Genomic DNA, 27569 nt, shown 5'->3' on the forward strand with positions numbered 1-27569 from the left:
TTTTGTTTTTACTTGAACTTTGTTTTAATATCTTATTTATAGCAATCAAGACCTTAGAAGAAGAGTTAAAAATCCAAAAACAGAATCAAGAGAAACTAATAAACGACTTCGAATCCGAAAGACTTGTTCTTAAGAATATGGTTACTGTGACAGAGTCTATCATGGAAGATCAAAAAGTCAGCCTTAGTAAAATAATTGCTGAAAATACACAAGCTAATCAGATACTAGAAGACGAGGTTAGAAATTTGAAAGAAAGCATTGAAAAAGAAAAAGAATGTGCTCAAATGAAGCTACAAGATAAAGGTGAAGCATTTAACACTGTTTTTAAAGAACTAACCGATTTGCGCAAAGAAAAAGAAACAATGGAGAAAGAGTTTATTTCTGAAAAGGAGCTATTTAAGAATGAAGTTACGAACTTAAAAGAAGATGTGTCAGAGAAAACAAGTAAAATAGACGCGTTGACATCCGAAATAAAGGAGACTCTTGGAAAATTGAAAGAACAAACTGAAGGTAGGATTACAAACACATTTACTATTACTGTACGGTCGATTCCCGTATGGTTATAAAAACGTTGTTGGCTAAAGTATCGTTTATTGAGTAGGCGCCTGATTTCTTCAAATTTAATAATTAACCAGTGTTATTGGTCTGAAGTTCATCTCAAGCTTGGACTCTAAATTACGTTATTTAAAACCATATACGAACTACTACTCTATTCCATATGATTTGTTCCGCCATTTAAAGCAGCCTATGCCGAACTGGGCGGTTTCCTATCTACCAAAGGAACCCGCCCAGTTTTGGTTCCAACATGTTACAGACGAAAATAAATTGAAAAATATCTATTATGTTATTCTTAAATTAACAAAGACATCGATTTGGAAAACTTAATTCTTGGATTCGACCCATATCTTCACTATGCAGTTGTCAATCGAACTTAAACTAATAAAGTTTGAAGTTAACATTTTTATCTAAGAACTACTAAGACACTAATTTGGAACACACTAATTTGACGACAGTTCTTCAAGTACTGTGTCCAACGGTGTATGGAAGATGGTCCATCGCCTTTCATAAGACCAGTTTAGAAGTAGAAGGTATACGTCTGTTTCACGTTTTTTAGTAAGGTTTTTGTTTTAGGGATTATTTTATTAGAAGAGAGAAATAACGAATGGAAGATCAAAAATGATACTCTAGAAGTTGAATTTGGCGATAAAGTCGAGAAATTACAAGACGATTTAAACAAACAATGTAAATTTACTAAAGAATTAGAAATTTCACTCAAAGATAAACAAAAAGAAAATGCTGAATTAAATGAAATTATAAATAAACTTAAAATTGATTTAGCCACTTTGGAAAAAGACAAGCTGAGAATCGAGAATGAAAAAGCAAATCTTTGCAAAATAATTGACGAATTAAATTCAGCACTTGAAAGACGTGTAAAAGAAAACAGCACATTAGTGACACAATCAAAGAAAGAAATCTTAGAACTAAGCAATGTAAATGAAGATTTGAAGTCAAGTATGTAGATTTATTCATTGCTTTTTTACCTGTATATTTATTAATAACTGGGTTACTAGTTATCTGGGGTACTAGTTTCGTACGAGTGGCCTTCATATATAACGCATATTCTGGTGAAGCAGTACCTTATATTATGAGGGTGGTTCTATATCCGATTCAGAGAGTCGAATCTTTGTCATCGTAGCTAACAGACGTATGGATCCGAATGGGGTTATATGAATCGTCTGTATTGCTTCGGGATAGAATATGTTTTAATGCTACAGCCCTCAGGAGGCGCTTCAGTCACTGTTATCCTGAAAACAACTGAACCATTGAATACTGTTTTTTGTATTATGCAGATAAACTTAGAGGTTCTTTGATGCTGCAAAAGTTTTTTATTATTTTATTTATTGTATTACTAAAATTAATGTATTATTTTTTTATTTTAGAAATAACAGAATTACAATCAGAAATACAAAAGTTTGAAGAACATGCTCAAGAAAAAGTAAATATTATTAACAAATGTTCTATCCTTGAAGAATATCAGATGAAAGCTGAAATAGAATTAGAAGTGCGAGCGAAAGAAATCAATTCACTTGAAGATAAAGTAAAGACTTTAAAATCAGACATGGAACGCAATGTAAGTAAAAGTGATCAATTAATTGAAGAGCTAAATAGGCAAAAGGATTCAACGATAAAGAAATTTAATAAAGAATTAATTGATGAAAAAAAAAGTTTGGAAGACGCATCAAAACTACTTCAAGTTAAGGATTCTGAAATTCAAGCCTTAAGAAGAAAGTTGGACGAAATAAAAATTAAAGAGGAAACTATTAATATTTTAAAAAACGAAAACGAAAAATTGGTTAAAGCTATAGAACAAAGGGAGACGTGTGAGTTAATTATGCCATTTTATTTATTTATGAAAACAAGACCCCGTAAAATTAATAAAAAATATAAGTTAAGAGACTATTTTTTGATTTCCCAGTTTGTATAACGTTATTTATATGTAAAAGTTCGTACGGGTTTTTATTTGTTATTATTACATTCTGTATTAACCTTTGGTATGCCGGACGCAGCCATTTGACAATTACGCTATCTGCCGCGAAAAACAGAGTGATACGAACGCGCGGATCCGCGTTCCGGCAAAGCCATGTATATTTGTACAAAGGATGTTCCATTTTTTTTAATTTTTAAATTTTATTTTGTACTTTATTATTGTATCACCTACTGTAACTATTTTAGTTTAGAAATAAAACAATGTGAACTAAGTAGGTATAGTGGAATGGTTTTATTACAAAAACAAAAAATGCTACATAAATTCAAATCGACTCGAATCGATAAAGTTATTTTCATATTCATGAATGCATGTCTATCATCATCAGCCTTCGTTCTAAACGACTCCACTGCAGGAGCATGGCCTACCCAATCAGGATCATAATCCACCGCGCTGACCCAGTGCGTGTTGGTGGATATCACAAGTCCTCAAACTTGCTAGGTTCTTCGACTTGCTGGTTTCCTCACGATGTTTTCCTTCACCGTTTAAAGTCAGTGGTAATTTTTCTTAGAAAAATACGGACTTGAAAAATATCATTGGTCCGCGCCGGGATTTGAACCACGACCTCCCGTATGAGAGGCGAGCGCTCTACCGCTAGGCCACCACGACTTCTGCATGTCTATGTCTATTCATAATTCGTGATAGGTACGCCAACATTGGCCTACACACAGGAACACTTTACACTGCGAGCAAATTATGTTTGTTTCCTTTCGTTGTTTGTTAGCTAGGCATTGCACACAACGTCCTCGTTTCTGGCGATTTTGACGTTTATTAGTCCGGTTTGTTGTGTCAACTGGTATGTAGTCTGGGACATGTCCATTACAGCTTCGACTGTTATCTCCGGACGACACACTGGTATTAGGCCTTATGCGCTGTATTTTATTATGTTCCTTACAGAGTGCATCTGCTAGAATTAAACGAAATTTCCTGTGACTGTAATTTGCTGCGCTGCGACATTTATGTATGATATAACTGTTTAGAATACTGCAGTTCAGCAGGCGCCGAAAAACTTTCAAATACCATTTTAGCCCTCGTTTTCGTTCTAATAAATACATGGAGAGCTTCTGGTCTTTTAAGTCCACGCCCCCCATGTATTTATTATAACTGTGGACTGCAATGGGTTTTTCGTAAGTGACTCCTGCTCGGCGGCCTGGAGCAGTTTCGGGCTTATGAAACGTAGATATTGTGGTCACAAGCTTGACATCTCTCCAAACCGTTACTGCTACGTCACCACAGTGGCGAGAGACAATCTGCCCCCGCTGCAATTGTCTTTCGCTTAAGTTTTTGATATCTGACGGAGTGTCGACTCTTCGTCGATTTAACACTCCGACAACGTCGGTGTGGTTATGCTTCAGGAACCGTGTAAGACTAACGGAATTAAAAAAATTGTCCATGTATAGACAATAGCCTTTTCCTAGATAATCTTCTATCAATTTGAGGACGACTTTTGAAGTTGCGCCAGTAAAGCCATGTATAGGTTCAGAATTTTCACCTTTACCTGCATATATGTATAATTTTACCAGATATCCGGTTTCCGCCTCACAGAGCTCATAAGTTTTAATACCGAATCGTGCTGCCTTAGAACGAATGCACTGAATCCAACTCAGGCGTCCCTTCCACAGCAGCAGCGACTCGTCAATACTTATGGCTCTGTGTGGGATATATATTTCTCCAAATTTTTTGTTGCAGTGTTCCACAATATTAACAACTTTAGATACCTTTCGCTCATACCCGCGAATATTAGGACCGAGTTCATCGTTGTCAACAAAATGTAAAAACCGTAACAGTAAGAGGAACCTGTTTTTGCTCATTAGCTTTCTAAATTCTGGCATGCCTAGTATGCCTGTAGTCCAGTACTCGTCAATTCTGCTTCTGTAGCATATTCCCATATAAATCATAATTCCGAAAAATTTGTATAACTCCTCTACTGTTGTGTCTTCCCACTGATAGAGACGGGATTTAGGTTTAATACCATCCTCGACTTCGGCGGCAGCAGCAATTTTTTGCCATGCGTAGTAGTTAGTTTCTTTGACAATTTTTTCCATTACAGACCTATCCCAGATGGATTTAAATATTTTAATTGGAGTATCTTCCTGCACTGTGGGTCCTGGCTGTACTTCAAATCTCTCTTCTGTACCAGTAAATTCTTCGAAATTTTGAGACCACGTGAAATCATAATTTAACATAACTTCCTCTTCCCCTCTTTCTTCTATTTCTTCCCCTTCTTCTTCTATTTCCAAAATCCTGCGTAAATCATTTTCATCAAGATCGTCTTCTTCGTCATCTTCACTTCCTGAATCGACTGCCAAAGCCTCAGCTAGTTCAGACGTCAGATATGTATTTACGACCTGAAAAACATGTCGGTAGAAATTAAGTTATTCTTATTGAATTAAGTTTAGGACAATTCCAATTTAGATAGATAGGAATTATTGACATAGACAAATATTCTCTACTATAGATTTGACTTGGTATTACAATGGTATCCATGGCTTGTACTGACTAACCTCATGAGAGGGTATAGGTGAAACAGAATCGCTTTCATCTTCAAAATTTAACATTCTGAGTTGCTGCATCTCGTAAGACTCTCTTGCCACATTCCGCACTGGCTGCAAAAAAAGTTTGATTAATTACAATGTTACAAAATGTGCAAAAACGGATATAAAATGTAATTGTACAAATCAATACCAACCTCATTTGAGGGCCCAGGAACGTCAGGATCAGGTGAAAAATTTAAATCTACCCTCCTCCAAATTCGAGGTGCTTCAGAGGATTCTTCGACATTGGCTTTTGTTCTCAGTAATTGGCTGCCAACCTCATTTGAGGGCCCAGGAGCGTCAAGATCAGGTGAAGAATTTAAATCTAACCTCCTCCGGATTCGAGGTCGTTCAGAGGATTCTTCGACATTGGCTGTCGTTCTCAGTACCTACAACGAACGAATATTAATGTAATGTAGAAATTTACACCTGGATTCGAAATAAAATGGTTTAAATAAAAAACCAAGAACCGACTTCATTGAAGTCTCCGCTTAAAAAATAATTATCAGCTGTTTCATCTCAATAGACACAAAATGTATGAAACAGCATCCCCTCTATTTAAAAAGTAATGGCATACATATGTGCAATACATACATGTAATGATCCGGATAGGGATTTTTCCATATATACGGTTTTATCAGGTCGTGCATACAAAGAACCGTTGGGCGAAATCTGTATTTCCATACCCACAATGGGTTGAGTTGCTTCCCACTCAGGTGGTGTAGTATTCCTCACATTTGATTCCATCTAGAAATAAATAAAATAACAGCAAATTGGGAGGTAAAATTATAATGTAAGACATGAAGTCGAAATGTAAATAAATTACCTCTACAACATTTTGTATAGTCTTGCTTTGTCAAAGAATAAAACTAATTATATGTGAATTTTTTTATTAGTTTTAAACAAATAACAGTAACCTTCTCATTGTAATACTTAATTAAATTTTTGTTATTTAGAAATCAGCACAAATGTTACATTCGTCATTTGTGTAATGTTCATATATGGCAAACATACAGTTTCGACACCAAAAATGTTTAGCGTGTAATATCATTTTAAAAGTACTTTTTTTGTCAGTCCGAAGACATAAATGTCGAGGCATTTTAGAATTCGTGCGTTTTTTACATATGAAACAAGCACTTAATTTTATAAAATGAGTCTCTTTCCAAGGCCATATAGCTTCACGAAGACATAGGCAATAATCTCCTTTGTTGAGATACTTATCAACATCTAGGTACACCACCATTATTTTATAACCTTGAAATTAAATTAATAAAATATTGTTAGGTTCAATGCAAGATATCTCAAAATATTTTCTGGACAACTCAATAAAGTAAATAAACAAGTAAAGTGCGTGGTATAAATTTGAACACCCTGTACGTCTTAGCCGGAACGCGGATCCGCGCTCAATATGCGGTAAGACTATCGAAAAACAAAGATTCTGAATAAACTATGAATTATGGACGAAAACACTTTGCAAATTGAAGATCTTGACAAAAAAGTCTTCAAAACTATATATAACACGCACTCAGAATGAAAGAAATACAATAGTTATGAATAAATTTGAAAAAAAAAACTAACCGACAAATCGTTTACTTCTAATTATTTTAGTAATTGCATAAATTTCTCATAAGATTTTATTGAAAACTATTCTAAATGAAAGAAATTATTGAAATAACACAAAAATATACTCACTGTGTCCAGTAATTACAAAAAATCAAACACTTAGTTCTCAACGAAGTCGAGTATTCAGTGACACGAATGAACAAGTTTCTGAACTAAAGACAGGTATAAGAGAATTTGGTACATTCATTCATTCAAGGACGCAAGCGATTTTGACACTTCTGCATCGTTTTTATGAGAGAAAATTATAAAAAATTGTCTGCTGGTCGGAGAGCGTGGATCCACGTTCCGGCAGATAACTGCTTTGCGCTGATCCACGTTCAGGCATACCAGAGGTTAATAAGTTTATTATAAATAAATAATTTTATCATGAATGGGTAATTTTTCATTTTATACAATGCAGAATGCAGATCCCTATGTATAAGAATAATAAAAAAAACATTATTAATTTTAAATAAATTTTAATCAAGCCCGTAGAGGTTTCTTTTACATATAAATTCCGCCTTTCTGATGGTAAATTTAATATTTTTTTCAGTTGCTGTTGCGCATCAAGAAAATTCGAGCACACAATATCCGAGGCAAGTTGAGCATGAGCACCTTCAGAAACAGGGAGATACCACTACTACTACTGATTATTCATCTATGGAGAGCTATAAGACCATTTCTGATCTAGAAAAAATAATACAAGACAAAAATAGGACAATAACCACCCTACAAAATGATATCACATACCTTAAATCTCTAGTAGCTGATTCGGAAAACAAATACCTGGACGTAGCCAAGGATCTGGATATGAGCAAGGAAAACTGCCAACAGCTGTCCAGTCAACTAAAAAAAATCGTTTACCAGAAGAATGAAGAAATCGCGGATCTCAAAAGGCAAGTCATAAAAATGAGCGCAACAGAAAACCGTGCGTCACAAATAATCAAAGTATCCGCTAAATACCAAGCTATTATATTGAAGAGGATCGCAGAAATAAAGTCTAATACGGTATTAAAGGAATTGACGAATTTTGGGAATACTAATTGCGACAGCGATCTACGAAAGAGCCTGACTGCAGGAACGATAACTATGGAAGATCTCGAGAACTTCCTCGAAACAACCGAGAGGCACATACGACGTTGCTCCGAAAAGCAGATCGCATTGCAAAAAGAGAGGGACAGACTGTTTGAAGTGAACAGGATAAATGAATCTGAAATAATAAACATGAGAAAGTTCCTAGCAGAGCTGTCGGTTAGCATCAAGACATTTAATTCAGTTCGGGAATTGTACACGCAAAGGTTGAGTCGAGTGGTTTCCGTACAAAGGACGGTCAGGCGGGAGATATTGAGCCTAGATGGACGTATTACTGAAGCAGCCATGGGAAAACTGGAGAGGGGCTATTCTGCCGTAATGCAGGATTTGTCAGAGTGTGCAATGAACTTAGAAAGGTGGATTGAACGCTGTGTGTCAAGGACGATATCTTCGGAGAAAATTAAGCAAGCCTTCACCTCTGAAGACGAGCGCGCGTCCCTCTCTTCTGCAAGTTTCCAGAACGCTGGTCTCGATGTCCAGTTGGAAGAGTTACAGAACTCATTCCAGAAACTTCTGGTAGAAGTTGCGCGCGCACAAAACGAAGACGCGAAAGACGCCCAATCCGTAACTGTTATGGAGGTTCGGGCGGAATACGAGGATAAACTCAACAGGATGAAGGCAAAAATGGTCAGTATTCTCCCCATACTGTTCTTGATCCTTGCCTATCAGGTTGTTTGGTGGTTCTACTTGCAAATGGACTATTGGTGATTGACGTATACCGTGTGGCTTTAGCTGTGATGATGACTTGTGAAGTCTTTATTTATTAAATAAAGTATGTTTTAATGGATGCTTTTGTTTTATTTATTTGTTTTGCGAGTGTTCATTAAAACATAGGCTGTAGAATAGTAATATTGCTTTAACAACAAACGTATACAGAAAAGGTAATTCGTGTTTTTTATACGATAAAAAGCATGTCTCAATGTTTTAAAAATGCATGCCTGCTTAATTTTTTCTTTTATTATTAAGCATGTTTTGTTTCGGACATGGCTTGGTTATAAAGAATTTAAGTTGATTAAAAAGTATTTAAATTTTGCCTCACAATATATAATACTTTCAGAAACAATTGTACCTAGAGCAAATAGCGTTATTCAAGGAGAAACAGAACGACGAGATAATCAGGTTGGAGACGGAGTTAAAGAATACCCGGAACAAATTGCAAGAATGCGAGAAACACATCAAGTCTTTGACTACTGAGCTTTGGAACATTGGGGAAAAGTACGTTATGCAGAAAGACGAAGCGGATTGGTTGAGGAAGAAACAACAATCGGGATCCCTTATGTCCTTGCAGCATGTGCATTCGGTACGTATTTTTCATATTATCTCAGATCTTGGGAGTTGTAGCCCGGTTTTTTCTAGTGACCTTGACAGGCATCTAAGCTTATGAAATTTAAGTTTAATTTGCTTTACTCCGCGAAAAGCATGTATGTCTGTGTAATTTTAAATTTCTTCTTGATACTCCACACCAAACAGATCTTCGACAATGTACTTTCTAAGCACGTTTTGCTCCGAAACCGGACTTTACAATTAATAATTGTTAAGGTGTGGAGTATAAAGATTAGACAGCCGGTTAGCGCAGTGGGCAGCGACGCTGCTTTCTGATTCCAAGGCTGTGGTTTCGATTCCCACAGCTGGTAAATGTTTGTGTGGTGAACTTTTTCAGTGTCTGGGTGTTTATCTGTACGTTAAAAAATGTTCATCAGCTATCTTAGTAACACAAGTTACGCTTACTTTGGGGCTAGATGGCGATGTGTGTATTGTCGTAGTAAAAAAAAAAAAAAAAAGATTACCATCTACTGCGCTCACCGTCTACGTCAGCGTGATGATTATGGGCAAATTTATTAATTCATAATAATATAGTATTTGTAAGGGAACAGGCGACTTACAAGACATGGTCGTAAATTAGTGTCAACTGCATATTGTCTGCGAAAGGTCAGAAGTCATTTGTGGGATTGAGTATACGCTTTTATAATATGATTCCTAAGGTGATTTTGGACCTACCAATGCATGAGTTTAAAGAATATGTTAAAATACATTTATTACAGCGAGGTTACTATACAATTAATGAATTTCTTAATGACAAGGTTGCTTGGAAGCATCCGTCTTCGCTTTCATCTCTCACAAGATAGAAAAGTGAATGTTAAAATGTAAATTGATGATGTTGGAAAAGAACAACTGCTGAGTTTCTCGCCGGCTTCTTCTCTGTAGAATCTGCCTTCCGAACCAGGGTAACAAACAGACATACTTGACGTTGCAAAAGTGCTAAAATTAGGCCTACTTAAAATAAATTAATTTAAAATTTTGAAACCCTTCCCTTAGGACCGGCACAATTAAATGGTTCTTCTACAAATCTCTTTTGATTTAATCACGAAATATAATCTCAGCAGGGCTAGCACGGGCGGGAGATAAAAATTATATCCCCCGATTACATCCCCTGGCAAGGGATATAATTAACGTGTCCACCTGCGTAATCACTGGAACATGGAATAGGAGAAGTTTACCCCCGTTTATTAATACACATATAGTATTTGGATATTTTATCCACATGTGCGCCAGTGCTCTGAGAGTTTATAAAGCTGTGGGAGAAGATAAATTTATATCCTTTCCCCGGGGATATAATTGTCTCCTGCCCATGTCTAGCCGGGCTGATAAGGTCATCGTCATCAATAGTCTATAGCAGTCCACTGCTGGACTAAAGACATCCTCAACTGGAGGGTTTGCCCGTAATCATCACGCTGGGCGGACGAGTTAGTTATCGCAGTAGGCGGTAGTAGTAGCACAGAGGACTCTGCTAATCGTTCTCCGCTGTCAGATAGAAGAATCAGTTCTACCAACTTAATAAATGAGATACAAAGCGAAAGTCGCGTGGTTAAGGAGAACATCCTGGCTGAAGTACCTGCAGGGATGAAAGAACTCCGCCACTTTACAGAGCTGCTGTATCCTAAGTTCAAGTTGCCAGAATGATCGTCGAACTTCGTTATAAAAGGCCTTTTAAAAATATGCAAAAGCTTAGAAGTGGCAATGGGCGCAGCACATAGCTCGGAGAACTGATGGATGTACAGAGGACGATGTAGTCCGTTCTGCGTTGTATTCCCTAAGTCGCCTCGTACATAACCCGAGGGAAGAGCAGGGTTGGTGATAACTGTATTCTGATCTGCCGTCACCACACCGCACGTCTAAAGGTCATCGTGATATAATTATAGTTATATTTCAGTCAGGCCTAGTCCCTCCGCAAAGGGAGCGCGGACGTCCCTCCGACACACACTCCCTACGCTCGCTGCCCGTCAACACTAATAATAACACGAAAGGTGAGTCTAATGATATTATTTTCTGACTTTTTTTATTCTATTACAAGTTCGCCCTTGACTACACTTTTTTTTTTTTTTTTTTTTCATGTGACCCTTCACTACCCTAACTTAATCCATACCCCTGATCGGTTTCTTCGCGGCTTACCGGAATAAGTAAGGTGCGGTCAATTTATCAGTTAAAAAAGAGATTACGGTTCCTTAACTTTGTAGATTAGGTTAGGTTATTTTAGTAGTTAAAACATATTTTTTTTGTTTTTATGGAAAACTAAAATTAATATTTATAAAAGATTAAAATGTTATTCACCCCTTTACTAGGTGAACGACCTGTCATTGCTTAAGTATAGTTCAACGGGTACATACCACAATATTTGTCTTTTGTCTTTTTTGCAACTGGGTCGAAATATCGATATGCACTCGTTGAACTTATTTAAGAAATGTTGATTAACCGCGAAAATCTTAGTTTAAAATCATTGACCTGTCATTGATTGTTTACATTTCGCCTGCGGAAAATTTGGCCGCACTTTAACAGCACAGCCGGAGCCTATCAGTAAACCAAACCACAGAAATTAGGAAATTGTGTTAGACTGCTTACATGCTACATGCATGAGTTATTAACAAAATTATAATTTTCTTGTTTGTTACAATGTAGGATTATAATCGACATCATCATATTAACCCATTGCCGGCTCACTACAGACACGGGTCTCCCCCCACCATCCCACCATGAGAAGGGTTTTGGGCCGTGGTCCAACAGGCTAGCCCAGTCGGGTGGACTCCACACGCCTTTGAGAATATTATGGAGAACTCTTAGGCTTGCAGGTTTCCTCACGATGTATTCCTTCACTGTTGTAGCAAGGGATATTTTAACTAAAAGCGCACTTAACTTAGAAAGTTAGGAATAGTTGCTGGTGAAGCCGAAGTCCTAACCTCTAGTCTATTCCCTCTCCATGTTAATAAAATATATTGTTAAATAAATAAAGGAGAATGCCGGAACACGGTTTCGTTTGGTGCCTCAATCAAATTGGTATCGAAAATTAAGGTTTTATTTTTAAATAAAAACCTCTAAAATCCGAAGCCGAAGCGAATAAATTAGTGCTTCTTTTATTTCCGTCTTATTGTTTATATTTACATAAAAAAAAACGAAATGACGGCCGAGTGGCGCAGTGGGCAGCGACCCCGCTTTCTGAGTCCAAGGCCGTGGGTTCGATTCCCACAACTGTAGAGTGTTTGTGTGATGAACATGAATGTTTTTCGGTGTCTGGGTGTTCATCTGTATATTATAAGTATTTATGTGTATTATATTCATAAAAAAATATTCATCAGCTATCTCAGTACCCATAACACAAGCTACGCTTACTTTGGGGCTAGATAGCTATGTGTGTATTGTCGTAGTACATTTATTTATTTATTATATATTATCAAAAAAAATCAAAAGAGGTAGGTCACATGTGTACGTTAAAACAATGAAAAACGAAAAATACATATTTTGAACAGTACCATCAATAGGTAGGTACAATAATCGCATGAGTCTAAGATAACCTTAATTCACGTACTTCATTTGCTTGTAACTCTGAAATCCGGTGAACTAGAATTTAATGTTTTTGGTAATGTACTGTAATTATTAAACCCTATTAATTGATATAAATTCCATGAAGGCACCTTACAAGTATTATGTGAAACCAAATCCCATACTACGTCCGGCATTCTCCTTTAATAGTATACTGTTAAATCAAATTATATCAAATCGAGCAGCCGATGCGCTAAAAAGGCCCTTATCAACCCTCCTCCTTTAACTTATGATATAAAACAGAAGGTCGCGGCTTACACATGTCGGACGAGGAGGGTGAGGTGTTTGACAATCGCTGTCTGCGGGAGCTGGCAGTCACGCCGCGCCGTGAGAGTGCGGTCCCGCCCGGGCAGCGAATCTCGGAACTACGGTACAGGAACTCCCTGTGCCCACCGCACCTGAAAAGCTCCTACCCTGCCGAGACGCAATTCGCGCCCGCCATACAAGAAGAGGACATTAAGGTGAGAACTTACAGCCGTCACGAGCACGAGTTTAAATAAAAAAGAAACAAACTTTGTTTTTTTTTTTAATTTTTATTCCACTACCAGTTATCGAAAGTACGATGGGCATGACAAATCGATGAAATTTATGACGCTAATACGACATATAAAATAAGAACGAATAATATAGAAATATAATAAAATCCCTATTACTCTGTTAGAAATTCATAAATTTATTAAAAATAATAATTGTAAACGTCAAACAAATTTCTTTTTACGGCAATTAATTATAAAAATCTATTTTGTCCACCACTCTCTTTATCGGTTAAAAAAACAAAAAAAAATGAAATAGGCAAATGTTATTGAAAACAATGTTAATGCGGTGCATGTAAGAAATACCTACGCCAAGTGCGCGTAACGAGGCGCGGCGGCGGGCGCACAATAACTGTTTCAGTCCCGCACCATCAAACTAGCGGACCCGCGCAACTTACAAAACTTAAAAAAATACCATACTCCCTAACAGGATAGCACGCTCTACCATCTTAGACTGCATCATCACTTACCACCAGGTGAGATTGCTGTTAAGGGCTAACTTAGTGTAATAAAAAAAACCACTGCGCCAGAAAGGTTGTCATAATGTTATAGGATTAAGGATATTGATGTTATTTAAAGGCATTGTTTTGTTTATTTCAGTGTGCCGGTAGCACGAGTATGTCGCTCGGTGGGAGACAAAGGAAAGAGGTTGGGATTATCGCCTACAAGAAGCCAGGACCGCCCACCCCTAGCAAGCAAGCTGGGCGACTGTCTGCCACGGTAAATTCATATTGATTTTTATTAAAGCAGGCATTCCTGCGTGAAAAATTGAAGAAAAAGGTATACTTACGGTAGCTTCACAATGTTCTATATATATATATATATATATATAAAAGAGAAAGTGTGTGGGTATGTTCCGTATAGGCTCCGAAACGGCTGGACCGATTTCAATGAAACTTTCAGGGAATCTCCGGATTGACCTGGCGAGTAATCCTGTAAAGTTTGGTGACGATGGGAGCACTCCTATTGAACTGTCAAATACAGCTTTTATTTACTATGATGATATTCTATTGTTGGGTGTACATGGGTGTAGATGATGAACTTCACCCGCTCGAGTAGAGAATAGAAGAGAATGAATACGGAGAGAAATAAATGATTTAATATATTATGAGACTTAAATTAAAAAATTAATGATAAAAGTTTATTGTTTAAATAAAATAAAAGCAAAATCTAGCCCGGCGAAGCGGGCTGGGTACGCTAGTAATATATATATTGTGACTCTGCAGAGTGCTCTTCACGAACATCATTTTACAGTTTGCAAACTTAAAAATTTTCTTTCTTGTGGGGGATGAGATCTGAACCTGCTTCCAAGCAGCCTTGTCGTTAAGAAATTTATCAATTGTACAGTAACCACGATTTATAAAATGTGTTTTAACACATTGTTAAAACTTTTGCATTCATCATCATAATTATATCAACCCATTAATGGCCCACTACAGGGCACGGGTCTCCTCCCACATTGAAGAGGGGTTAATTCCGTAACCCACCACGCTGGCCCAGTGCGGTTTGGTGGACTTAACATACCTTTGAGAACAGTATGGAGAACTCTCGGGCAAGTAGGTTTCCTCGCGATGTTTTTCTTGACCGTTGAAGCAAGTGATATTTTGATTGCTTGAAACGCCCTACGTTAAAATGAAGTTGAAGTCCGGCTATCACCGCTTCCGTCCTTCCATCAATTATTAAGTATATATAAAACAAACCATCAGGTGTAATTGCAATCAAGGGCTGCTAACAGGGTCTATAAAAAACTTAACATTTTTTAAACCATTAATACTAATGTAGTTATTTCCTTTGTGCACAGGATTCCGAACTACGTGAATCTTTACGCATCGAAGTCGACCCGTCCGCTTCCCGCAAGACTAGCACGCCGTCCAGAATCCGCTCGCTTTTCCGCTCCGCCAAGAATGACACCACTGAAGTAAGTTTGACGGTCGATTGGCGCAGCGGGCAGCGACCCTGCTTTCCAAGTCGAAGGCTGTGGGTTCGATTACTACAACTGGAAAATGTTTGATGAAATTAAATGTTTTTCAGTGTCCGGGTGTTTATATCTGTAAACACATTAAGTTTAAAGTTGTTACTGAGTCTTTGTTTTGTTTTTTTTTATTCCACTACAAGTTAGCCCTTGTTGCAATCTCCAAAGGCTCAATGGTTGGAAACAAAAACCTACGAAGAAACGAAAGCCTACGAAAACGAGAAATCTCTACTAGAGAACCCATTCAAATTGATTTAAAAGTATTTTTACATAAGTCAATTTAATAAATAAATAATAATTCAAAGAATAAATAATAAGTAAAATTAATAAATAAATAATAACTATTACATAAGCACACACTCACAAACATACACACACACTCCACAAGTTTGCATGCAAGCATAAAAAAAAAGGAAAAAAAATTTGAATAATATACAGGTGAATTAGGAAAATTAGCTCAATGTGTGTACACATTTTGTTATAGAAGAGCGAGACCTCCTGGTACAAGTATTTTATATGCTTAGAAGGAGATCTCAGCGTAATAATTAAGTTATGAATGAAATTGTTAATGAAATAAAATTTATTATTATATTATTAATCTCGCCTGGTGGTCACTGGCTAACCTGTTAGAAAATTTGGTAGTCATCTGTCATAACCCTAATCGGTTAACTTTATAAATCTATACCTTTTATAAAGAAGAAAAATCAAAATAAAATGTTTTTGTTTTAACAGGGTACACCGCGCAGTAGAAGATTAAGCAATATATTCAGAAAGAAGTAACCCGCAGTCTGCATCCACCAGCCTACTTAGTATTGAAGCTTTTATTTGGTCGATTAATACATTTTATTAATTTATTACTTAGATCAGAGTTTTATTTAAGGGTGAAAAATGCATTCGAATCGCATTTTATTAACCGTCTTCAAAAAAAGGGGTTTCTGTAATCATTTGCATCGTACATCTGTTATTTATTTACCGATTTAGTTTTATGTATGAATTTGTCGACCTCTTTTCGTGAAAAAAGGTATAAGGGATGAAAAATACGCTTATGATACCCCCTCCAGGAACAGGGTACCCGAAGCTGCGTAGAGGGGTATGTGGGACTCGCCGGCTTAAAGGAAGCCAGAATACACACAGAATCCCATTACTCTGCGTTTATGCGGTTGCCACTTTATTATAATTTCCCTAAGGTGATGAAGCCTAGTGAGCGCGGCTTCGGCTTGATTTCGATTCCCGGCACCACTGACTTTTCGGAGTTACGTGCGATATGAATTTTAGCAATTATATAAAACAAATATATTAAAAAATTAAAAAAAAAAAAAAAAATCATTTGTATAAATTTTAAATGTCTATAGTCGTAAAAATTTATGAAAATGTAAAAATTTTAGGCCCGTTTTGACATTTATGCAAGACCATAGAATGTAACTTGGAACAAAACTGAAGGAAACAATAAAATAAAAATCAGTTACACACAGTGTTTTATAAAATACGTAAATTTTTTTGGGACGTTAAATAATATGAAAGAAAATATCGCGAGTATTCTCTTTGCGCTTACTTTATAGTAGCATGCAATTTATAATTGTTGCGAAACGTTTCGAAAACAGTTACGTTCTCAGTCTTTTTTTTTTTTATTCTAGAGTTGTAACCATTTTTTTACTGAATATCGAAAGCCGCCGCGCTTGGTTCTCAAAGCCGCAAATAAATTTTGAATTGACGACACTGGGTTCTAAATAATGAGTCTGAGTTGATGTATCTGACCAAGCGGCACATGACTGAAGCGTCCCCGCGCGCAGTTTTTCGTTCCCCATCTTGTAAAGTTAACTGTGCGCTCGTTTAAGTTTGATATATACTGTTTACTATTACGTTAACTTTTGCTCTTCTACTTTGGATATTGATTTAAACATAGTGATTTGACTCGATTTTTGTGTTTGTTGTTATATAGTACGAACTCTGTTTCAACATGTTGAAAAGTGGACGTATAATCAACAGCCAGTCACGCGAATTGGTTGTGAAGTTAAAGGAATACTTTGAACGAACGAACACTTTACAAAACATAATCATATCAATCAAGTAATGATACAAACTTGAATTGATTTATCGTGAGTATCGAGTACCGAGTCTTATGGTTCATAACTAGTTACGTCGCGATGACAAATGTCAAAACGGGCCTTTTACTTTTTTACGACTATAAGCAATTTCAATATCACTTGCTTTAACGTTAAAGGAAAACATTGTTAGGAAACCGGCGTGCCTAAGATTTCTCCATAATGTTCTCAAAAAATAATAATTTCAAATTCAATTATTTCAAGTAGGCCTAATATAAGCACTTTTGAAACGTCAAGTCTGTCTGTATGTAGTGACTCTACCACCGGTTTGGAAGGCAGATTCTACCGCGAAGAAGCCGGCAAGAAACTCTGCGGCTCTTTTCCAATATCAACAATTTACATTTTAAAATTCCTTTTTCTATCTTGTGTGAGATGTGTAGTATTTATAAATACTAATATGTTGTCTTACGAATACTATATTGTTATAAATATATTGTGAGGCTACCGTAAGGATACCTATTTCTTTAAATTTTTCACGGAGGGATTAAATTTCTCAACGGCGCGGCGTGTGAAATATTTTAATCGGCCCTTTGCCAGCCAAGTAGACTACGGCCTATACACCCTTCTCATTTTGAAAGGAGACCTGGAGTGGACCGGTAATGAGTGCATGATGATGATTATCATTTCCCTGGATGACTCTTACATATTTTAAATTTTTTTTTATTCAACTATAAGTAACGCCCTTGACTGCATTCTCACCTGGTGGTAAGTGATGCAGTCTAAGGTGGAAGCGTGGAGTATGGTATGTCATTCCCCTAATAAGTGTCTAGGCGTCATCGCACCGGAACACTAAATCGCTTAGCGGCACGTCTTAGTCGGTAGGATGGTAACTAGCCAAGGCCAAAGCCGACCAGAACAGACCAGTGAAAATTCAGAATTTATAAATTCCCAAATTGCCCCTGCGGGGAATCGAACCCGAGACCGACCTAAATTCACAGAGCTCACCGCTGCGCCAGGGAGGTCTTCGATTTCTGTCTAAAGCATAGATATATCCATTGTATGTCTATCAGTAAGAACAACCTTCGGACTTTTACTTAAATTCCCACGCACAAGTATTTCGTTGAATTATACATAAGTGTTTGGTTATTCAGTTCTCGAAACAAGCTTATCTGCTGGCAAGTTTCCTGTGTTCCAGCTAATCTGGAACGGTTGAGTATACACAGTAGCGTGCACATCATACTTGCACAAAAGCACTGCCTATCCGATATTTTTCATATGCCTAAGGCCGGGTTCCCACTATGCCGGACCGGCAGATCTGCCGGAAACCGGACACCGGACAGAGTGTTCACATTTAAAGCACCTCAGTTGAATTTGGACCTGTGCCCACAATGGACGACGAAATTGTTGTGTTGTGGTGGTGGTGGTACAGAAGGCAAAATAAAAGAAGAAAGTATTGGGTACATCCTATTTTACGGGAAAGATTTACACTAGGGACATTTGAAACATTGATGGGTGAACTTAGAAGTGACGGATCAAAGTTCTTCAATTATTTTCGAATGACAACAACCACTTTTGACGATTTACTGGGACGACTTTCACCAGGCATAAGAGTACGAAATACAAGTTTTAGAGAATGTATTTGCCCAGAACAAAGATTGGCCATTTGTTTAAGGTAAAGTGTGTGTGTGTGTTCTTTTGACAATAAATAATTATTAATTAAAAATGCAAATTAGTCACTTAAGTATTTATTTGTACTCAAATTTAAAACCCTTCAAAATCTAAATATTCTGACTCTTGGGAGTATATGGAATGAGTAGATGCTGTTGGCGAAACTGGATTCACTGGAATTTGGGAAGAAGTTGATGGTATAGGTGTTGTAGAGTATCCAGAGTGTTGATCTTGCGTAGGTGTCGCCTGTTGATTAGGATGTGTGTAGTATCCAGAGCGAGTATACTGATCTGGTCCGGTCATCTGATTATAATGACGCCAATGTCCGTAATTCTCTCTCTCATAATTCCTACTTTTAATTTTTTGCAACATTGTCAGGACGCTGGCTTGAAATTCTAAAGTCTCTTCGATAGTTAAAGTGTTCAAGACTGGTATAATGCCTTTGAAAAAAGAAAGATGATGGTTTTCTTTTTCTGGGTTCATTCTGGAATCCAAAAACTTTGACATCTTCTCATTTACTTCTTTATTATCAATTGTTCTTTTATCTTTAATTAAAGATGAACGAAAATCTGATTCCATGCCTACTTCAGTCTCGGTTCTTGCTTTTTTTGAACCCGACTCATGAGGCGGTCGAGGTTCGGAGACCTTTTTCAAAAACATTAATTGCTCGTGATATAAATAATTTCGTGTCTTTTTGGCCGAAGATCCAGATTTAGACTCATCTTTTTGTTTTTTCACCGTCTTAAGCCATGAATCTCGTATATTATTCCATTTAGTTGAAACCAGTTTTCCTGAAATAAATAAAAAAATATCAGAATTGAATTTATTTATTGGTGACATATAATGTAATATGTAGTAACAAAATATACTTTTTTCAGATATTTAGCTTCAGGATGTTCATTCAAAGAAATACATTACTCATACAGAGTAGGCGTTTCGACAATAAGTAAAATAATAAAAGAAATGAGCAACGTCATTTGGGAAAGCCTACAGACAGATTTTCTTAAGCTGCCTGATACTGAGAGAGAATGGGAGGACATCGCTTTAAGATTCGAAAGAAAAGCCAACTTTCCTCACTGTATTGGAGCAGTAGATGGCAAACATATTAGAATTTTGAAGCCAGCCAAGAGTGGTTCTATGTTCTTTAATTACAAGGAATATTATTCTTTTGTATTAATGGCAATTGTCGATTCAGAGTACCGATTTATTTTTATCAGTGTGGGCTCGTATGGCAAGGAATGCGATTCCACTATATTAAAGGATAGTATATTTTGGAAAAAAATCAATGATGGTACTTTAAATGTACCAAAGCCTCGACCACTTCATACAAACATGCACGAGGAATTACCGTTTATACTAGTTGGCGATGAAGGCTTTGCTTTAACACCTAATCTCCTACGTCCATATGGAGGTACACATTTGAATAATGATAAAAAGATTTTTAACTATAGATTAAGTCGAGCACGAAGGTACGTTGAGTGCGCTTTTGGTATTCTAGCAAATAAGTGGCGAATACTCCATCGGCCTATAGATCTGAACGTAGACACAGCAATTAAAGTAATTAAAGCTTGTACAGTCTTACATAATTTTGTTAGAGAAAAAGACGGTATAAATTTTGAAAGTTACCAAAATATAGAAAATGGACAAGAACAAGAAACGAGACCCGTGGATCGAAATGGGTCGACTCGAGGTGGCCCTAATGCCAATGCTATACGAACAGCATTTACTAATTATTTTGTTTCGGATATTGGTTCCGTTCCGTGGCAGGCAGCAGCTATAAATTAAAATTTGTGAATGCATTTTTATCAATAAAAATATTTAAAAAACTCACCGTACTGTTTTCTTTCTTTTTCTTCCAGTTCATCGAAGTTTGGTTTCAGTATTAAACATACTTCACGCCATGCTGCTAACTTTAAGTTTTTGTCTTTATAGACATCTTCGGTCTTGTCCCACAGAACAGGTCTCTCTTGGACAAGCGTAATTAAAGTTTCTATTTGTATGTCGCTCATGCTACACGTCTACTTTACTCAGAAAATGCGAGCCGAATGAAGTGCGGGGAGAACGGGCGGGGCGGGGCGGGGAACGCGGGTCGAACTGGTTCACATTATTCCGGTCCGGTGATTTTGCCGGCATTTTGTAGTGACAAAACGCTCGGTAAAAATGCCGGGCTCGGCGAAAAAGCCAGACTCGGGATCATGTGAATAGCTTCATACAATTTGTACCGCCACTAGGCCTTCCGGCAATTTTACCGGACCGGGAGATCTGCCGGTCCGGCATAGTGGGAACCCGGCCTAACTAGAATAGGAAGAGGATTTTTCTACTTTACACTATCTTCTTGCTTTATGCCTACCCTGGTCGAAACCACTGCGTACACCAATTAGTATGAGAAGGCAAGCATTCGTATTAGAAGGCGATAGCGTACCGACTACCTATACTTTATTTTTTTTATAGTAATTATTGACGGCCTACAAACGAGGCAACACTTCGCAGGGCATGTAAGGAGAACGTCCTACAACGTCGGCCCCCGTGTCCATTGACCTGAGGCGTAAATGTCATGTCTGTAATTGGTGACCTGGTAACCTGTTTAGCGGGGGGGTAGCGCTGTTTAGTTTAGTTTTTTTTTAATCTATTTATTTAAGGGACTTTTATACATGAAAAAGGAAATTGTATAGGTACAATTTTACAATAAACTCTGGTAGTTTATATCTTAGAGATGTTATATAAATTCCAGAGGCATCTCTAAGATATCCTAGTTGATATCTTAAAGATGACTCTGGAAAAGTCCAAAGTTTGTATTAAACGTAAGCTTATAGAAACTACCTATTATAGTATTAAGGACTACCTACGTAATCATAATGTCATCTCGTAATAATGAATATTACCTACCTGTATGAACGCTTATTACAGAATTTTTGAATTTGAATTTTAAAGTAAGGCTTCTTGCAAGAAATAAAAGACTAAGAGCTAGTTCAGACATGGCGGATTCCGCGCGGATGCAAATCGCGCGGTTGAACCGCGCGGATCCTAATTACATTAGCGCCTTACAAATCGTTCATACCTGTCCGCACGGATTGACAATCCGCGCGGCTCAACCGAGAAAATGAATTCGCGCGGTCGCCGCTCGGTTTTATTTACTTGACGTACCTAGAGGGCGTTCAGTTGCTCCGCGGAAGCCGCGCGTATCGGACGGTGACAATGGATCGCTTCGACACCGAGCTATTCATCGATGAGGTGGAAAAAAGACCTGCTTTGTGGAACATCCAATGTGCAGAATATTCTAACAAAACGATTAAAAACGGAGCTTGGCAGGAGCTGGTGGAGATTTTTGGAGAAAATGAGGATTCTTTGGAAAAGAAGGTTCTTTTTGGTCAGTAGACATTTAATTATACATTTTACCAGGGTAGTTTACATGTTTTGTAATAGACAGTCCACCCCAAATAACTGAAATGTGTATAACGTTGTTTGGCGGTACGTAACGAGCGCGGGAAAACTATCACGTTACCACAGTAACGTATAGCTATTAACTGTAATATGTACAACCCACCAACGCGACGCGCCATCTTGAGTTTAGTTATTTGGCGCGAACTGTAACAATTTTAATTTCATATTTTCGTGTCTTGCCATTCTACACGACCCTCATTCACAAAGTAATTAGCATATTTGTCTCTAATGTTTAATGATGATGGTGTACCCCTTCCTGCATGTAATGTAATAAGATTACTCATTGGCGCAGTATGTAAAGTATCTTCATACTGTATACCATCTCTAGTTCTAACAAAATTGTGTAGCACGCAACAGGCCTTTATTATGTCTTCGGCAAAGTCTATATTCACGTTTATAGGCCTATGAAAAATGCGCCACTTGTTTGCCAGAATTCCGAAAGTGCATTCAATAAAACGTCGAGCTCTTGATAACCTGTAATTAAATATTTTTTTTTCATATGATAGCCCTTTACCTGCATAGGGTCGCATTACATTTTCGGATAAACCAAACGCTTCATCGCCAACTATGACGTATGGCAATGGTTTAGGATCTGTTTCAGATATTGGTTTAGGTTTTGGTATGTGTAATGACTTTTCTATTAACCTTTTATAAAATGCTGAATTTTTAAAAATTGCAGAATCACTACTTTTTCCGTAAGATCCGATATCTATGAAAGTAAAACAATAGTTACTATCACAAAGTGCCAACAGTACTATGGAAAAAAAAGTTTTGTAATTATAATACAAAGAACCCGAATCTTTGGGTTTTGTAATCCTTATATGCTTGCCATCTATGGCGCCTATGCAATTGGGAAAATTTGCATATTTTTCAAAATCTTTAGCTATTTTCTTCCATATATCTTCGCTGGGTTCAGGCATGACGTTTTTTGTGACTTTTTCCCACAGAGTTTCACATACTTCACGGACAATTCCTGTGATTGTAGATTTGCCAAGACGAAAGTTGTAATGTAGTTCTCCAAAGGAACAACCAGTACCCAGATATCTGAAAAATAAAATATTAATCTGTATCGTTTTGAAAGTCTGCCGGGTCCGCTAGTTAAAGCATAATGAGTGTCTTGAATTACCTAACCGCTACTGTATTTATATTTGTTAAAGATAGTGATTTCTGTTCCAGGTGTATCATTACAAAAAAAATGGAAGAACATCCGTGATGCTTATAATAAGGAATTCAAGAAAGGCAAATCAATTCCTTCTGGTTCTGGTGCATGTAAAGGTTCAAAATACATGTATTTCGACCGGCTTTCTTTTCTTCAGAAGACGATAGAAAACAAAGAAACTATCACAAACATAGATGAAGCCAAAAATGAAGAAATTCGGAACATTGACCAAAAGCTAGATAATTTTGTAAATGCACGTGAAATACAACCGGTACCCAATAAAAGGAAGAAAACTAAAATTACTTCAGAAGAGCGATTGGCTAACATATTAGAAAATAGTATTGAATCAAGAGATAAAATACAAAGACAAATACAAGAAAGTATGTCAAAGCAAGATGATGATGATAAACTTTTTTGCATGTCATTGTATAAAGAGTTAAAGAAAGTTCCAGAAAATAAACGATTGGCTACTAAAATTGAATTGCTCCAGGTAATACAGAAAGGGCAGAAATTACCATCGCCTATTCATATCACGAGCCAGCAAAACACGCCTAATGCAGTATTTTGGCAAAACCAACAATATTCAAACCCACAAGGATATTTCACTGGATATTCTACAATAGTACCAGGAGAGTCTCCATCGCCTTTATCATGCAATAGCACTGACGATTCACAGTCTTCTATAGTACAAAATATATATTCTGACGTATAAAATAAATATCTTACCTTAATGTGATCACGAGTTTTTCTTCTGGGGACACGCTTGACCTCATATGGGTATCATTAGATTCAATTTGTTTACTCATCATTTCTAATAATTCATCAAATGAATTTATCGACATTCTCAAATAATTGAAGAATTTTGGTTCAAAACTTCTTAATTTTGGATATAAAGTCTGAAACTGACCATGAGTAAACCGATCGCGTAATATTGGATGCACCCAATACTGCCGTTTCTTCTTTCTTTCTTTTTTACGGAGCAACAAGTACACACATATTGCTTCTTCGACTTCCATGATTGGACTGTCACCCTATGCGAATAACGGCACTCCGCATGTACATCCGCGCCTGTCTGAACACTTGCGTTTAGAACCGCGCGATTTGCATCCGCGCGGAATCCGCCATGTCTGAACTAGCTCTTAATTTGCTCAGTTATATCAACATTGTCTGGTGGGAGGTTTTGGCCGTGGGTAGTTACCACCATACAAAGACATGCCGCGAAGCGATTTAGTGTTCCGGTGCGATGTCGCGTACAAACAGATTAGGGGTATGGCTACCCCCGAACACGTTAACCCGCTACAATCTTAGACTGCATCATCACTTACCACCAGGTGAGATTGCAGTCAAGGAGGGTGGGTAACTTATGGAAATAAAGAAAAAAAAAGTAAGCTAGAAAAATTTATTGTACTGAATAAATTAGCAGACATTTGTATTATTATTATTATACTTTTAATAAGTATAATAATAATAAGGTCAAAATTATTATGTGGGTAACCTTAAAGATAGCTCCTCCATATGAAAAAATAACACACTGGATAAGTGATAACATAAGTAATTCCTACTGAAATTGTGCCCAATTGTGATGTTCTTATTGAAGTAGGAAATGGCAATGGCTCATAGCTGAGAACCGATGGACGTTGGGGTCTTAAGGTGCTGGAATAGCGACCCCGCACCAGTAAACGCAGCGTAGGTCGGCCCCGAACGAGGTTGACAGTCGACATTAGACTAGTCGCTGGGAGCCGCTAGAGGCAAGCGGCCCAGGACCGTGGTTTGTGGTACTCTATAATTGGTTGAAATTATGATGACGATGATGAAAGTAGGTATTTAGTAGTCTTTAAGTTATCTCCATTGACTTGAGACTTGCCGATAGATGTCCATGCAAGCCTTTGCGTCTTCCACAGAGTCGTGTTTGTCAACTTGTATGTTTCTTCCCAGATAACGTTTCGCCAGGAATTGTAGCGACGGCGGTTGCCCGTTATTTAACTGAAAATAAAGAATACCTATGAATTAAAGTAATATTAAAGGTTATAAGCAAATGCAGTGTTGGTCTCTAGAGATGTTATATGTTAATGTTGTACTACGGATCTCGTGGCCCTGGGTTCGAGTCCCGATTCGGGCTGGTAATAATTGTTAGATAAATATAGTTTCTTTTAGTAATTTTCAATGCCTAATAGCCTAGAGTTACAATTTTTTAACTTGCTCTAGTAACAACGACAACATTAACAGGTGTATTAACTATGGGTTGACCTTACTATTTATTATAAACACCACAAACACATTACAGATAGCTTAGTTATCTTTTCCTAATTCAGCCATTAATATATGCATTACATTGTGTCCCTAAATTATTAAATGCCCCGCGCACGTCTCACTTTACACCGCGGAATGTTGTTCACAAACTTTCCCATTTTCACATTTTATGGTGAACGCTTAGAACATAAAATAATTACAGTCTTGTTCTAAATGGTATGAAGTGACTAACAGTTTGTTGGAGAAACCATTCTAAAGTAGGGTGGGTTGTTTATGATTCAATATCGGTTTCTGTATGTTTATTGTGACTATTACAATACAAGAGTGAATAAAGCATCATCCAGGCAAACTCATCCTAACCTACAGCAAGATTATTCGATCGATATAGTTAACCACATCCTAACCTGTTAAAGGAAAGTTTAACAAAGAAACCAGTTTCCAGTTTATGAAGGAAACTAAAGTAACATAAAGGTAGATTAGTTGCCACGTGGCGTTCAAACACCCTTTCCCGCAGAGATCACGTCTTGCTGTACACCGCGAAGCCATGCTGCTCAAAAAACTATATACATACCTAATTCCTAGCGCAATCAGCTAGTTAAGATTTGAAAACCATCTCCTACATGCTTGTAGGCGATGGCAACCTCACAGAAGTCGCAGGGAATGCAAGGAATACGTCCAGCAACTTGCCGCCCTGTATCCATCATAATGCTGCTTAGCGCCAGAAATAAGCATGGCGGTAGTTCCCCGGAAGAGGTCTGACCCCCAAAAAACACTACTATTAGCGTAAACTCACCCTTTTAAATGGCTCGTATTTGGCCAAGTCGCGTCGATTGTGCTCTGGATGGGTCAACTGCAGAGCGTCAAGATCAAAATGCAGCGAGTGGCCGATCAAGATTGACCCATTGATCAATGCCAGTACCTTGCGCTGCACTGCCGAGAAGTCGCTCGCGTTTTCCAAATCTCTACGTTTAACGCCAGAGACGCACGACCTATAGTCAGTCACGGGTGCTGTAGGCTTCGCGTATTCATCTAGAATAACGCCTCCATATTCATTAACCACGGAGACCCTTGCCAAAATACTACGGTTTCCACTCGCAACCATTTCACAGTCAATTGCGTATTTAACCATTTCGATTACTTCTATAGAATTCTTGTACTTCGATAGAGATGAGAAAGCGGGGCGAAATTCGACTAATTTTAGTTTAATAGTTCGAACGAATTTGTTTATATAGTATCATAACGTGGAATCACCAACCATAGACAATATTATTAGGAAAGCGCGCGCGCTCCGAGTTATTGCGAGGCCAAGCACGTAACGGCTTATGAAAGTTCATCCTATGTTTGATATTGATAGTACCTTTATTGATTCCACCATTTTGATGTAGTTTGATGATTTAAGGGTATTCCCCTACCATAAACTAGAAAGACCTGCCTTATGAATAGTGTTACCAGAATATACATCATAAAATAAAACTTAATGAAACCAAACTTCGTATCCACTTTACCCGTAGTTTTTAACGAATTTCTCTGTGCCTTTATAGACTAGGAATCTAGACGTCATGTCTGTTCCTTGCTTGGAACTAAAAAATAATATATTGTAAACAGAACTATTTTTTTCATTTCTGACCACACTAGGTCTCTAGTGTATATGCTATAAAATTAAAATCGTTAAAGAAATGATGTATCGTTATTCGTTAGTTGCTTTAGTTAGTCCCGCAGTGGTCAGTGCGCGCAGCGCGATGGTTGTTTTTATTAAAGTTATATCATGATTCCTCAGGAACGCATTCTTTCAATGAGCAAGTAATAAAGCCGAGCCGTGATCATACCTACGCAGCATTAACAAAAAGTTACCTTTATTT

At 37.4% G+C, this 27569-nt stretch overlaps 7 protein-coding genes across 8 annotated transcripts in view; 3 read left to right on the forward strand and 4 right to left on the reverse strand.

The window, feature by feature from the left end:
* LOC120633136 (centromere-associated protein E-like) overlaps positions 1–16011 on the forward strand; it is a 30555-nt gene extending 14544 nt beyond the window's left edge. Inside the window, exons 12-21 of the mRNA XM_039903255.1 lie at positions 43–510; positions 1132–1512; positions 1941–2381; positions 7235–8400; positions 8831–9073; positions 10985–11078; positions 12889–13106; positions 13779–13898; positions 14980–15096; positions 15883–16011. Of these exons, the coding sequence (XP_039759189.1) occupies positions 43–510; positions 1132–1512; positions 1941–2381; positions 7235–8400; positions 8831–9073; positions 10985–11078; positions 12889–13106; positions 13779–13898; positions 14980–15096; positions 15883–15930 (3296 nt within the window). The 3' untranslated portion in view covers positions 15931–16011. The remainder of the gene's footprint in view (positions 1–42; positions 511–1131; positions 1513–1940; positions 2382–7234; positions 8401–8830; positions 9074–10984; positions 11079–12888; positions 13107–13778; positions 13899–14979; positions 15097–15882) is intronic.
* LOC120633137 (piggyBac transposable element-derived protein 4-like) lies at positions 2757–7033 on the reverse strand. The gene is made up of 5 exons (XM_039903256.1): positions 6772–7033; positions 5674–5826; positions 5235–5468; positions 5050–5151; positions 2757–4893 (listed from the first exon to the last, which is right to left on the reverse strand). The coding sequence occupies exons 2-5, from the start codon at positions 5824–5826 to the stop codon at positions 3175–3177; spliced, it is 2208 nt and encodes a 735-aa protein (XP_039759190.1). The 5' UTR covers positions 6772–7033; the 3' UTR covers positions 2757–3174.
* A 2468-nt stretch (positions 16012–18479) lies between the features above and the next one.
* Positions 18480–20690, forward strand: LOC120633337 (protein ALP1-like). Its single transcript, XM_039903529.1, has 2 exons — positions 18480–18864; positions 19739–20690. The coding sequence occupies exons 1-2, from the start codon at positions 18581–18583 to the stop codon at positions 20643–20645; spliced, it is 1191 nt and encodes a 396-aa protein (XP_039759463.1). The 5' UTR covers positions 18480–18580; the 3' UTR covers positions 20646–20690.
* On the reverse strand, positions 18922–21148 carry LOC120633339. Its single transcript, XM_039903530.1, has 2 exons — positions 20692–21148; positions 18922–19651 (listed from the first exon to the last, which is right to left on the reverse strand). Exons 1-2 carry the CDS (start codon positions 20867–20869, stop codon positions 18954–18956), a joined length of 876 nt encoding a protein of 291 aa, XP_039759464.1. The 5' UTR covers positions 20870–21148; the 3' UTR covers positions 18922–18953.
* An 883-nt stretch (positions 21149–22031) lies between these two features.
* Positions 22032–24196, forward strand: LOC120633280. Its single transcript, XM_039903459.1, has 2 exons — positions 22032–22227; positions 23478–24196. Exons 1-2 carry the CDS (start codon positions 22056–22058, stop codon positions 24170–24172), a joined length of 867 nt encoding a protein of 288 aa, XP_039759393.1. The 5' UTR covers positions 22032–22055; the 3' UTR covers positions 24173–24196.
* LOC120633279 (protein ALP1-like) lies at positions 22223–24600 on the reverse strand. Of its 2 annotated transcripts, XM_039903458.1 has the most exons (3): positions 24187–24600; positions 22947–23345; positions 22223–22775 (listed from the first exon to the last, which is right to left on the reverse strand). In XM_039903458.1, the coding sequence occupies exons 1-3, from the start codon at positions 24474–24476 to the stop codon at positions 22463–22465; spliced, it is 1002 nt and encodes a 333-aa protein (XP_039759392.1). In that variant the 5' UTR covers positions 24477–24600; the 3' UTR covers positions 22223–22462. The 2 variants fall into 2 exon arrangements, with proteins under 2 accessions (XP_039759392.1, XP_039759391.1); XM_039903457.1 differs by having other exon boundaries at positions 22223–23345.
* A 245-nt stretch (positions 24601–24845) lies between these two features.
* On the reverse strand, positions 24846–27028 carry LOC120633161 (RNA exonuclease 4-like). The gene is made up of 2 exons (XM_039903290.1): positions 26504–27028; positions 24846–25443 (listed from the first exon to the last, which is right to left on the reverse strand). The coding sequence occupies exons 1-2, from the start codon at positions 26837–26839 to the stop codon at positions 25300–25302; spliced, it is 480 nt and encodes a 159-aa protein (XP_039759224.1). The 5' UTR covers positions 26840–27028; the 3' UTR covers positions 24846–25299.
* Between the last annotated feature and the right edge of the window lie 541 nt (positions 27029–27569).

This window comes from Pararge aegeria, chromosome 21 (assembly GCF_905163445.1).
Source record: "Pararge aegeria chromosome 21, ilParAegt1.1, whole genome shotgun sequence".
In the NCBI taxonomy this organism is placed as follows: domain Eukaryota; kingdom Metazoa; phylum Arthropoda; class Insecta; order Lepidoptera; family Nymphalidae; genus Pararge; species Pararge aegeria.

What these genes read in the sequence shown, in the direction of transcription:
- LOC120633137 (XM_039903256.1), bottom strand. Translation starts at nt 5,826, where the DNA reads ATGGAATCAAATGTGAGGAATACTACACCACCTGAGTGGGAAGCAACT. An exon ending in TTCCTGGGCCCTCAAATGAG is followed by an intron (nt 5,152 to 5,234) that starts GTTGGTATTGAT and finishes CTTTTTTTGCAG; the next exon opens with CCAGTGCGGAATGTGGCAAG. An exon ending in CACCTATACCCTCTCATGAG is followed by an intron (nt 4,894 to 5,049) that starts GTTAGTCAGTAC and finishes CATGTTTTTCAG; the next exon opens with GTCGTAAATACATATCTGAC.
- LOC120633337 (XM_039903529.1), top strand. Translation starts at nt 18,581, where the DNA reads ATGGACGACGAAATTGTTGTGTTGTGGTGGTGGTGGTACAGAAGGCAA. An exon ending in AGATTGGCCATTTGTTTAAG is followed by an intron (nt 18,865 to 19,738) that starts GTAAAGTGTGTG and finishes TACTTTTTTCAG; the next exon opens with ATATTTAGCTTCAGGATGTT.
- LOC120633339 (XM_039903530.1), bottom strand. Translation starts at nt 20,869, where the DNA reads ATGAGCGACATACAAATAGAAACTTTAATTACGCTTGTCCAAGAGAGA. An exon ending in AAAAGAAAGAAAACAGTACG is followed by an intron (nt 19,652 to 20,691) that starts GTGAGTTTTTTA and finishes TATTTATTTCAG; the next exon opens with GAAAACTGGTTTCAACTAAA.
- LOC120633280 (XM_039903459.1), top strand. Translation starts at nt 22,056, where the DNA reads ATGGATCGCTTCGACACCGAGCTATTCATCGATGAGGTGGAAAAAAGA. An exon ending in GGAAAAGAAGGTTCTTTTTG is followed by an intron (nt 22,228 to 23,477) that starts GTCAGTAGACAT and finishes TTTCTGTTCCAG; the next exon opens with GTGTATCATTACAAAAAAAA.
- LOC120633279 (XM_039903457.1), bottom strand. Translation starts at nt 24,476, where the DNA reads ATGGAAGTCGAAGAAGCAATATGTGTGTACTTGTTGCTCCGTAAAAAA. An exon ending in AAACTCGTGATCACATTAAG is followed by an intron (nt 23,346 to 24,186) that starts GTAAGATATTTA and finishes TTTATTTTTCAG; the next exon opens with ATATCTGGGTACTGGTTGTT.
- LOC120633161 (XM_039903290.1), bottom strand. Translation starts at nt 26,839, where the DNA reads ATGGTTAAATACGCAATTGACTGTGAAATGGTTGCGAGTGGAAACCGT. An exon ending in AATACGAGCCATTTAAAAGG is followed by an intron (nt 25,444 to 26,503) that starts GTGAGTTTACGC and finishes CTTTATTTTCAG; the next exon opens with TTAAATAACGGGCAACCGCC.